Source organism: Patiria miniata, unplaced genomic scaffold (genome assembly GCF_015706575.1).
Source record: "Patiria miniata isolate m_02_andy unplaced genomic scaffold, ASM1570657v1 HiC_scaffold_4, whole genome shotgun sequence".
Taxonomy (NCBI): domain Eukaryota; kingdom Metazoa; phylum Echinodermata; class Asteroidea; order Valvatida; family Asterinidae; genus Patiria; species Patiria miniata.
The window spans coordinates 1,815,760-1,828,499 of NW_024037071.1; the positions used below are offsets into that span (position 1 = coordinate 1,815,760).

The window sequence follows — 12,740 nt, forward strand, 5'->3', positions numbered from 1 at the left end:
CAAACATCATGACAAATGAGTGTACGAAAATTCATTTTAATGTAACGTGTATTTCTTGGGTTGTGTTGGCCCCAAATCGGGTTTGGTGGTGGAGATCGAGACCACTATAATAGAGGGCGCGCCACATAAATAGTGGTCTTAACAACGCATCAACACGGATGCTGCACAAGTGAAGAAAAAGAACAACCTCGTTTCCGATGAACTACTCAAGAAATACAAAATGGATTAAATTCAAAATTTCGTGCAATTAGTTTTCACGATGTGTAGCATAAGTAGTTCGAATGGCGTAAGAAACCGTGGAGCTATAATTACAATATGATCGTAACAATCTAGTGTTTTAAACGTTAAAAATCCATGTTGACTTACATTAGGATTGTATTTGTTGCAATTAAAATCCTGTATTGTTACGGTCATAATAGCTTGATAATTTGACGTTTTTATTATGAAATGAAATCTTTTGATGCCAAACATCGTGACAAATGAGTGTACGAAAATTCATTTTAATATAACGTGTATTCAGTGGTGTAGCCAGGATTTTTTTTAGTGGGGGGGGGGGGGGGGGGTGGAAGGTAATTCTGTCTCCCGGTAAAGCTGTCCGGGGGGACAGAATGTCACGAGCCGGTAAATGTGTCCGGGGGGACACATTTACCAGGGGGACAGAATTACCTGTCACACCGGCTCATACATATTTTAACGCAAGAGGGCGCTATAGCGGTATCTATTTTTAGAGTTGGAAAATATGGCAGCTGTTGGTGAGCAGAACGAGCCCACAAATTCTGGAGATGCTGAGGGAGAACGACCGCTCAAAAGCTCCGAAATAGCCAAGGAGGCTGCAGCAGAATATGACAAGCCTCCAGAGACGGTTGGACAGTTATCTGAGGCGGGGGACGCCTCTACTGTTGAAGAAAAAGGTGGGCCATCTGAAGCGCCAATGCACTTTTGCCTTTTGGCAATGCATTAGATTCCAGGAGTTGTGTTTGTTTACATCGTTGTCACGCCCCAACTATCGCATCGGTCCCAACTATAGTTGGGCCTGTCCCAACTATAGTTGGGCCTGTCCCAACTATAGTTGGGCCTGTCCCAACTGTAGTTCCACAGTTGGGCTGGCCCAACTATAGTTGGGCCTGTCCCAACTATAGTTGGGACGGTCCCAACTGTAAGTTCCACTGTTGGGCTGGCCCATCTATAGTTGGGCCACGTACTCCGATCTTTTTATTTTGCGGTGTCCCAACTATAGTTGACATTGATGTACAACTGTAAAACGTTCCCTACAGCTCTGATACACGTCTGACTTTACTGGGGACCACTGAAATTAGTTATTGATGGGGCGAATCTATAGTTGGGCCACTCCAATCTTTTTATTTTGCGGTCCCAACTATAGTGTACATTGTTGTACGATTATAAAACATTCCCTACAACTCTCATACACATCTGACTTTACTTGGGACCAATGAAATTATCTATGGGTGGGGACCATCTGTAGTTGGGCCACCGCAATATTTTTATTTGGCGGTCCCAACTATAGTTTACATTGATGTACGACTATAAAACATTCCCTACAGCTCTGTTACATACTGTCCGACTTTACTTGGGACCTTTGACATTAGCTATGGGTGGGGCCTATCTATAGTTGGCCGGCCATGGCAATCTTTGAATTTTGCAAAATGTTGCTGGACAATAAAACCCAGCAGCAGCTGGACAACTCATCCAACTAGGCAGTACCACGTGACCGGCCAGCCTTGCGGCATGCATGCACGACGAATACACGGTGCCAGCGCCGCGGAACATTTAATCCAACAAGATCTATCAAGCATGAAGCATCCGGCGCAACTCCAGTCCTAACTATAGTTGGGCCGACCCAACTGCCGCACTATAGTTGGGACAGTCCCAACTATAGTTGGGACCGATGCGATAGTTGGGGCGTGACATCATCATTCATCATTCATCATTCATCGTTCACTTGTATAATAAAGTGTTTGTAAATCAATGCAATCCAAGATTTGTTTGTTCGTTTTCGACATTTGTTTATGACCAGCTAACATTTTCCATTATATCAGTGAGTGACTAGAAGTAGAACTTAGGCAGTGTTTTTTGTTGATTAAAGTTAAAGCTATCCTATTAAAATTAATTATGTTAAAATTATTATGACAAAAGTATTTTTTAAGTTTCTAGCAAAATTGGATTGGCAATGTTTTTTAGGTCCAAGTACATTAACAAAAAAAAGTCTTTGTTTTGTCAAACATAGGCCTATATATTTATTTACAAAGTCAGTTGTTGAGTTTATATAAATGTGGTATTAGAGTAATAGAGAGCTCTGTGATAATGCAGTAATAAAAATTGTCTACTTTTATTGATGTGAATTCTCCTGCATGTCATCACATAAACGTAGATCTGTCTTTGTGGAGGTACTTCAGTGCAGAGCTAACAAGGGGTTATCTTCTTGAACACGATGAAGCACGCTATGCACTCAAGAGACAACGCGTCTACACGTTCATACGCATCCCAAAGGAACTGGAAAAGGTGAGTCTTCATTCATTCATGAATGCATTGTGTGATTGGGAATATAAAGAATATTTCACAATACCAGCACCGTACTGAGATATTCAAGACAGAAAAGCCTCGAGAATATTAGAGCCCTCTCCCCCTGAAAAAGATGAATAATGATGTTTAAATTCATAGCGAAGTAGAAACAATATAATGTAAATTATATGGGCTTGATATCTCATTGTCAAAGTGCAACAAAATGTGCCATTTGCATTTTTAATGTAATTATCAAGGACTTTTAAGGCCGAGTAATAAAACTTAGTGGTTTCTTGTTCGTCCTTGTTTGAAAAAATTGAAGGAGATGGCCAAATTTGTGGGTTTTTTTCCCAAGATGGCAGATTTTCCAAGATTGCAGATGGATTCTTTGATTTTCTCGACTATTTTCCTTCCTGCTACAAAATTGTGTACAAAGGAGCCATAACTCTTTCTGCACTGCAAATGCATGATTAAAAAAAAAAAGGGAGGCGGCCAGGAAAAAAGGAAGCAGGCAGAGATGAGAAACAGGTTCATTTTTATACATGGCCTAAAACTTGTAGCAAAAATGCTTCTAGGGTGCTTTTTTTCCTTGATAGTTGCCTTCAACATGACATCATGCACAGGAAGGTAGTTCTTTCGTTGCCTTCCACCTCAAAGGCCAAAGCTTTGAATCCCAGCCAATTCCACATTTGGATTGGGATTTCAGTCCCTACCCGATGCCATGGGTTTCCCCAGAATATTCTGAGGCTTTTTCCTCCCACCTGTAAAATTGTCCCATTGTTTCCTCTCTGCAGGTTTTTTCCGGCTTGCGAGCTACAGTGCCTAGGGCGCATTTGAGGAATCCTTGGTTTTCATTACCTGCAAGAAAATAATAATGATTTGTTTTCTTGGAATGTGTTCATTTCAGATGATGATCTACGGCTTCTTCCTGTGCATGGATGCCTTTCTCTTTGTCTTCACCTTCCTACCGCTGCGCGTTATCATGGCGCTGCTTCGTCTCATCACACATCCCTGCATCATTCACAGGTAGGGTCTTATTCTTATAGCCTTCGCCATTTTGAAAAATGTAGGATTGTAGAAATTATTGCTACAATTCCTTTGCTTTATCAAAAATGAAGTGATTAATAACAAATTTTGCCAAATAGTTACATGTTTAGCAGGTGTTGATTGACCATTAGTGTAGTCACTTAATTTCAAGGGATGTTCTGTAAGAAAATCCACCCTAAATGCTTTGACCTTATAAAACAACTGTATGCAAAATATAATTAAAAAACTTGATGAAAAGCCTCCTTTAAAAAAAAGTAGCGTGTGTCATCATGGAATTGCCACAGATCAAATATTGTGACACTGACATTTTTGAAGTTTTGGGTTCGAAAATGCTGAAAATACCAAGAAAAACAAAAATGTTCGAGTAGTCTGGTTCCCTGACTCCACTTAAGATGAAATGGATCAATCTATAGATGCCGACAAATTGTGGGGTAAGGCAACCAGTCTAGCTGGCCTGCACCCGTTCATGAATATGTAACCAATAGCAAAACAATTTGGACTGAAAAAAAGTGGTAAATTTGGAGCAGTAGTTAAAAAATAGTTAGGCTTCTCCAACGGTGGTCGGCCGACCACCTTTGGAAATGTATACAAAAATACCATTTTCTTGAAAATGACTTCATACCAGGTACCATAATTTTGCAGGATACTTTAGACTGTCAATTACCAAATCCTAGTAAGGTATTTCTTAAAACTTGGTAGTTTTATTTTTCGATGTTTGCGAATGTTGTATATTCCCTTTAACAGTTATAAAAAGATTATGTTTGTAGCTAACGGTCAAAACGAGCTAACATGCCCTTCCTTTCCCAGGGGGAGGAGGCTAGAGCCTGCCCAGATATGTGACATCTTTAAGGCCATCATCGTGATAGCCTGTACTTGGCTGCTGCAGTTTGTGGACGTGTCGATGCTGTATCACTTAGTCAGAGGCCAGGCTGTCATCAAGCTCTACATCATTTACAATATGTTAGAGGTAAGAAGAGTTGTCAAAGAATAAGACAGTGCCCTGTCATCTGCGCAGCTGCTGGTCATATGTTGTGTCCTTGGGCAAGCCGCTTTACCCCTACTTGCCCTAGGCCCTCCAGCTGTTGGTCATATGTTGTGTTCTTGGGCAAGCCACCTTACCCCTACTTACCCCTCCAGCTGCTGGTAATATGTTGTGTCCTTGGGCAAGCCACTTTAACCCTACTTGCCCTAGGCCCGCCAGCTGCTGGTCAAACGTTGTGTCCTTGGGCAAGCCACCTTACCTCTACTTACCCCTCCAGCTGCTGGTCATATGTTGTGTCCTTGGGCAAGCCACTTTATCCCTACTTACCCCTCCAGCTGCTGGTCATATGTTGTGTTCTTTGGCAAGCCACTTTACCCCTACTTGCCCATCAAGCTGCTGGTCATATGTTGTGTCCTTGGGCAAGCCACTTTACCCCTACTTGCCCTGCCAGCTGCTGGTCATATGTTGTGTTCTTGGGCAAGCCATTTCATCCCTACTTGCCCCTCCAGCTGCTGGTCATATGTTGTGTTCTTGGGCAAGCCACTTTACCCCTACTAACCCCTCCAGCTGCTGGTCATATGTTGTGTTCTTGGGCAAGCCACTTCACCCCTACTTGCCCCTCTCCACCCAGGGGATCAGTGGGTATTGACTTGAGCTTGGGAGTAACCTGTGTTTAACTGGCATGTCATCCAGTGGAGGTTTAAAAGTCAAACTGTTTAAATGTCAAATTTTGCTACTTTATCCTTCCTCATATGATTTCTTTTATTGCAGTCTAATAGGTGAAGGAACTAATTTTGGGTGTCACATATTCTCAGTTTGCGTCATGCCAAGTAAACTACAGAGAAACAATGTGACGAGTGCCAGTTTTGACTTGAGACAGAACTCACTCGTGCTCGTTGTGTTTATGATTATCAAAATTGAAACTTGAGTTTGAAATCTTTTGACTTGTCATGATCCTAGGTGGCAGATCGTCTTTTCTCATCGTTCGGCCAAGACATCCTGGACACTCTTTTCTGGACGGCCACGGAGCCCCGGGACAGGAAACGGGAGCATCTTGGCATCTTGCCCCACCTACTCATGGCTATCATCTATGTCTGTATCCTTCAAAGATATATTTAGTTTTGACACTTCCCCCCCCCCTCCCCCCCACAATTTGTAATAATAATAATGTGGTGCTTATATAGCGCTTTATACCAAAGGTCTCAAAGCTCTTAACAATTATTACCTCTGTTCATCAGGCCATGAGACCAGTTTCAGCAGCAGCTCGAGATCAGCGCATTCTGGTCTCTACCTTCACGGGTACCCATGTATACTCCTGGGTGGAGAGAGGCAATTGTAGTAAAGTGTCTTGCCCAAGAACACAAGCACCATGTTCCCTGTCAGGGCTTGAACCCACGTACTACGACATGTGAGTCAAACACCGTAACCATTCGACCACAGCACCCCAAGGAAGCCTTTTCTAATCCGACCCGATCAAGCAGGAAATTTAGTTCGAATACTGCTGAATTCGACAAGCCTTTTATTGAAGGATAGAGTGTTCTTTTATACATGTTGTACTTGTAGTCACTGCAGTCTAACCATCCTGAGGTTTTTCCGTTAATAACTGCGTCAGTCTTACACGCTTTACTAGTCTTGCTTCAAGCCACCACACTCAACGTAGCGTTCAACTCCCACAGCAAGGCACTGCTCACAATCATGATGTCCAACAATGTGAGTATAATGCATAAATCGTATAATGGTTGTATATGTACCAACAGTGAGGATACTTCTTTTCCCTTTTTTTTTTGCTCAGAGTGTTCTCAAACCTGTGAGTGTTCTTGTTCCTTTCAAATTGCTTCATTACAGATGCGTTCGATTAGCTCACCCGGGTCGATTCGGGTCAGCCCCATTCCGCTGGAATAGCTCTGACATCATTCTCGGGGCTCACCCGGGTCAGCCACCACAGACCCTGCTCGTGGAGTGGAGTCAGTGGCGGAAATACGTCGCACGCATGCGTTGCTCATTCCAAGAAATTGACAAATTTGGCGGCCTGACAGCGGAAAAGATCAAGTGGACCCAAAAATCAACTTTATTTGAAGTCGAAACCTAATTATTTATTGATCTCATTACGACTTTAGAGGCTATGATTCTAGCCCGATGATGTTGCTTTTTGCGATAAATCTCAAATAACCTACTTTACTCTTGTAATTGTCGATAGTTTGTCGAGCTCAAGGGAAGTGTCTTCAAGAAATTTGAAAAGTACAATCTCTACCAGATGTCCTGCAGTGGTAAGTTGCCTCTTCTTTATAGGTAGCCGTTATTAGTAAATCTTTGCATGAAGATAGAAACAAAATTGTAATTGAAAACAGTAGAATTGATTGATCTGATCTTATCCCAGAGTGAACTTGAAATAATCAGGGCTAGTGTACTGTTTATTGACAGATGTCAGAGAGCGATACCATTACATGATCCTGCTCTTCTGCGTCGTACTTCGCAACATGACCGAGTTTAACTGGAATATTGGTGAGTTCCTCCTTTCATAGAATGTAGTTTTAACAGAATTAAGTGCAGCCAAAACCTGCACAGGGGCTGATCCAGGAATTTTTGCAGGGGAGGGGGGTCAGGCCCTTCAGATTTTTTTAATCAGCAAATCAGTGCTGAAATGTAGACAGGGTTTTTTTCTCCGGAGAGTTGGCCTCCGTAAAAAAAAAAAGTGTGGGGGGGGGTTCCATCTTCCAATGGGGGCACTGTTTGAATCCGATGATCATGCACACTATCGCACAATAGTGTGCAAATGCCCCCCCCCCCTTACCCTCGCTGGCTAAGCCTCTGTGTCCGAGTGTTGTGGACAGGCGGACATTTAGGTAATTATTACTATAATTTTCAATTTAAAAAAAAAAAGTTTTGTCAGAGCAGCGTTTTGTTTTTTTATCCCCCCCCCCCCTGGATCCGCGCCTGCTGCATTATTCTACTACTCGTCAAGGAGTAACTACAGCGTATACAAATGCTAAAGGGTTTAAGTTGTGCAATAATGGGCAAATATCACACGTCTACAACCAACATTTTTCTCTGATGGTTTAATTTACTTCATCTGGCAGGCAATTTTACAAAAACTTGCGTCCTGCCACCCTACACCGCCCAGAACCTTTGCAAGTATTGAAAACACCTTTTTCCCCACATTTGGACCACATTTCTTCGTGTTCTTTGCAGATATTTTTTTTTTTTCAAATGACCTTTTAATTTTAGTTTCTTAATTTCCATCAATACTGTTCTGTAGATCACTTTTGGGAGTTAATACCCGACCTGATATCAGTACTCGTCGCCGAGATCCTAGTGGACTGGGTCAAGCACGCATTCATCACAAAATTCAACTCAATTCCAGCTGAGGTGGGTTTTTCACTTCTTGCACCTTGCATCAGTTATGATAATTTTCCTATTTTAATGGGGTGTTCGTGCAGTGAGGCATTGCAGGACATGATTTACATCATTTATAGGTATCATTTATAGCAAATATGAACATTGGTTTTGACTTTTTACATTTTTTAAATTTTTCTAGGTGTACACAGAATACAGAGCCAGCTTGGCTTTTGATATGGTGACAAGTCGCAAGAGAAATGTGAGTTACATAAATGGAAAGTAAAATATTGATGAGCTGTTTTCTTTTAATTTTTTTGTGTTTATCTTGATAGAGCAACAGGGATCGTTACACAGTTGACATTCTTACCTCATGATCTTGAATCAGTATGTACAGTACACAGACTTGTGTATGTACGGGGAGTCTTTAACCCTAGCCGCCCTGAATCCTTCAAAATCCTCTTTGAGGAATTTGGAGGATTGAGGTTACATGGCAAAAATGCGTTACTGATTTCATAGGATGCACTTTGTCAAGGTCTTGGTCTGAACCTTGTGCTCTTTTTGCTCAGCCATGCATAAATATAGGCCTGGATTATGCTTGAAATCCTACGTACTGCTCCAGGATGTCACTGGCCAAGCCTCAACATATTGACAGTCACTGCCGCAGGATTTTGCAGGATTCAAGCAGTGGTCAACCCTCCACGGATTATATTCAAGAAATAATGGAAAAATTTGCAGGATTGAGGCCATATGCTATTTTTCCATGAGGCCAATTGGAGGATTTTGCAGGATTGAGGCTACATCCTAGCAAAAAGGCCTAGGGAGATAGGGTTAATGAGAGTGTTAATTAAGTGATGGATAAAGTGACTCGGTGCCCTTTGTTTCAGGCTTTTTCTGACCACTCCGATGTCGTCGCTCGGAGGATGGGTTTTATCCCCCTACCTCTGGCCTGCCTTGTCTATCGCATCGTCGGCCAGTCGTTTAAGATACACGGCACAACGGGAATAGTCCTCGTCTTTCTTCTGTACTTGTGGTGAGCTCATTGAAAGAGACTGAAGCTTTCAGAGTTTCTTTAGTAGTTATTGCTGGACCTGAATGACCAACTGACTGAGTCACTGACTGAGTGATCCGCTGACTGACTGGCCAAGTCACTAAGTATAAAAAAAAAAACCAAGCTTTTATACTGCCCCAAAATTGACCGAATTTAGTCTAGCTTAGGTTAAGAGAATGAGAATTATTTTCCTGAATGACAAACTGGAGATCGTATCACAATGAGGAAGCAAATGAAAATTTTATGAGCATTTTGGAACGGAGTGCTTTTAACAGAAACCTTGCTTTACGTCAGGAAAATGAAGAAGCATTTTCAAATTTTAGTCCAAAAATATATCTACTAAGCTGGAATTTCGACAGGCTAGTTTATTAGTAACCTGCTTTAGATGATTGTATTGTTGTTCCTCCAATTCGAAAAAAAAAAATTGTCTTCAAATGGTGTCCATTGCCTTGAATCAGGCTTCGATTGTACATGTAACTGTTTCATGAGTTGTTTTGTTTTGTGTGTTCTTTGTCTTGTGACAGTCTGACGGCCTTCAAAGTCTTAAACAGCATCCTGCTGCTCGGCAAAGCTTGCCAGTACGTCAAGGAGGCAAACCTAGACGTCCCGGCTTCACAGCCCAAGCAGCCTCCACCTCCTCCCACATCGTCCTCCTCGTCAACAGCAACCTCTAAGGAAACAACGAGGGCCAAGACAGCGCCCCCGCCCATCAGCTCCCACACGCTCCTGACCACGGACAGCAGCGTGAATCTGATGGGGGCCGGGCCTGACGTTGGGCCCCTGTCGCCGCTAGAGGTCAGCCAGTCCCTGAGTAAAGAAGACATTTTGAAGAATAAGCCAGACCGGAAACGGACACTATCTGAGATCGACAGGTACACGCTTTGCAGTAACCGCATCGTATAGCACAAAAGTCACCCAAACCCTAAACCCAGAACTCCATTTTATAAATTAAAATATTTTAATTGTAACATGCCTTACTGTCTTTTTCAGTTATATGTCTTGTATGAATTTTTTCGGTGTGCTATGTGTTTGGAAAAAAAAACTAAACGAAGAAATGGTGCAGGATTGATTTAATCCATTGCTATGCTTGAAAAGCATTTGAAATAAGATTTCGGATTTTATAAGTGGTTAGGCCATCAGCCAAATTGGAAAAAAAAAATGTGCTTTGCCCCCCCCCTTCTAGAAAAAATCCTGGCGACGCCCATGCATGTACTTTTTGTGTACAATTTATTGACAAACATGCAGCAAATAATCTTATTGTAGCCTTCCACAATTCAGCTTTATTTTTGTCTTTTCACCAGACTTAGTCGGATTATAACCAAATGTAGGAAATTACATGTGATTTGCCCTTTGCATGGAATTGTTATATTAGAACAAATTTTAGGCTGGACTTGCAGAACAAAAGACCCTTTCTCATCTTAACTACGCACATTTTTTAGTCATTAAGTACAAGCCCATTTAAGTGTACAAAAGCTAGCTAAGCATATTTTTCAACATGACTGTGCAAAGTGCCCATTGCCTGAAATGTGGACTTATTTAAATGTATTTGTAAATTTGTGATGTAATTTATTGAAATTTCTATGAAGATTTGTAATACAGTTGAATAACTTAATGTGTATTGTTCATGAAAGTTGAGTTGTCTGCCAAATTGTGGTCATGGTGCATGAAAAAAAATATTTGTGGCTTTGGGTCAGCTAACCCTGACAAACTCATTTATGGTTAGGAAGTCTGAATATGTAAGCAGAGGTTATGGGTTCGAATCTTACCTGGGCGAGCTTGTGATTTTTATCTCCCAATCTTCCATACAGCACCGAGTATACAGGACTTGTAAAGTTTTGTGGGCAAAGGGTAAAACCCAATGTTAGATTTGACAGTGATGTTTTGTGTGGTTTTATTCCTGAAATTGGAAAGTCTTTACAAGAAATTGAAGTGCAGATTGTGTTTTAGTTTGAATACCTTTCTTTTGAGTCAAAATATTACAGAAAAAACGTTGGATGCTTGGTCTCACGGTAAAGTTTGCTCTTTAGAAACACTGATTATTTGCAGAAGGTAATTACACTCTTGTCTTTTGTCCAATGGTGGTCATTTCCAATTTTTCATATATCATTCTTTTTGCTTTCTGCCAGTGTTTGCATTGCCTTCGTTATGAAAATATAATCATGAAAGTCTTCAAGACTTTGACTATTATTCTTTACTTTCCTTATTCTTCCTTTTAAAGTTTCTTGCGGCTCTGTGTCAAGTTTAAACTGTAGTTTTCATGATTTCTTTTCTTTACTTCCATTTAGGTATATTTCATCGGTTGTTTTGACAATTCAAAATTCCAATTTGTATTTTTTTTTCATCTTATTTAAATAGCCCCTTCTTAAATTACAGTAAATATTTTTTACCAAACAAATTTACTTGGGTTGCCAATTGAATTCATAGAAATAACTTGTAGATTTTCTTCTTTGCAGAAATATAGCATGTCTCTACACAAAGTAAGTCAATCTGCCTAATGTGTCAAATGTATTCACAAATGGCCATTTCTAAATATTGTGTTATGCAGTTTGTGGTAAATTTATTTTTTGTTCATGCTATACAATAAAACTATAATGTGAATACATTAGATGTGAAATATGTTGAAAGTACTAAAGCCAGACCAAAGGACTGAATTCGTTCAAAAGACTGTTGAATTCATTAGTAATTTGTTAATGTATATGTTGGGGGTTTTGACATCAAAATATATTAACGTTGTATCTTCCATGCGTGTATATCAAGCAATCTCTACATTTTGTCATTTTTTGCGTGACAGATGTGAATAAAATGTGCTGTGAAAAAAATTGAAGGTTTTTTTGGTCTTTTTATTGCTCAAATACTGTCATCAGAAAAATAAATAAAACAACGACAAGAAGATACAGATTCTCTTCTGAACAATCCATCTGACATTTAATGGAGAGCGTTCACTCAAGTGTCGTCTTAAATTCTTAAACAAAAGATTACTCCATTGATAGTTTAATTTGATATTTATTACTTGAATTGAAACATTGCCTATTAGTTACATTTTCTTTTCACAAATATTTATTCACATAATACTTGGCATAAACTGTCCCACTCGACAATAATGGCCAATAAGGTTGTCAATAGAATTGAATAATAGATTGGCTAGTCTAAAGGTTTTTTTAAAATAGGTAAACACTTGACATTTTTGAGATTAATTTTTAAAAGTATATAACTTCTATGGTACATCTAAAAACATGAGTGTATAATCCATCCCCCCCCCCCCAAATTCCATTGTGCTGCTTAGCACCCAAAACGTTTCTGCTGGTGATGCTTTCATTGTATAGAGAGTGTAAGCACTAAGAGCTTACCATCTTCATCTGAGGAAGAATTTGCTTAAAACAATGAAGCACCAGCAAGTGCAGCCAAGTACTGATGAAGTTAGCTTAACTTTTTGGCAAACTGGTATAGGCAGCTCGTGGACAATCGTTACACTTGAGCATAAAGTTTCCCACGGAAAGCACAGTTTTTTGGTTTTTTTTTCTGAAAAGTCATACTTTTTGTTTTCAGTATCTTCATTAGGTGTTTAATTCAAAATAGCTACATGTATTCATAAGATTTGGCATACACGAGTCCTAAAACATGGTGTTTTTTTTAAGGCGTTTGTATGATGTGCAGTTGACCAATTTTTTTAACACAAGCCACTGTGCCTTTGTGTGAGAGCCCAGAGGAATGCAGCTCACCATGGGTGCATAATCATGTCTCCTCTTCAAACGGTATTGTTTCACTTTTTACCACTCTGGGCATATAATAGTTATACTGGAAGTTCAC

At 40.3% G+C, this 12,740-nt stretch overlaps 1 protein-coding gene across 1 annotated transcript; it reads left to right on the forward strand.

Annotated features, from left to right (window-relative positions):
- Positions 1-709: 709 nt before the first annotated feature.
- Positions 710-10,610, forward strand: LOC119739971 (transmembrane anterior posterior transformation protein 1 homolog). The gene is made up of 12 exons (XM_038215137.1): positions 710-911; positions 2,390-2,520; positions 3,428-3,546; positions 4,375-4,534; positions 5,510-5,645; positions 6,162-6,259; positions 6,747-6,816; positions 6,971-7,051; positions 7,806-7,915; positions 8,085-8,144; positions 8,770-8,915; positions 9,458-10,610. The coding sequence occupies exons 1-12, from the start codon at positions 740-742 to the stop codon at positions 9,834-9,836; spliced, it is 1,662 nt and encodes a 553-aa protein (XP_038071065.1). The 5' UTR covers positions 710-739; the 3' UTR covers positions 9,837-10,610.
- Positions 10,611-12,740: the final 2,130 nt, after the last annotated feature.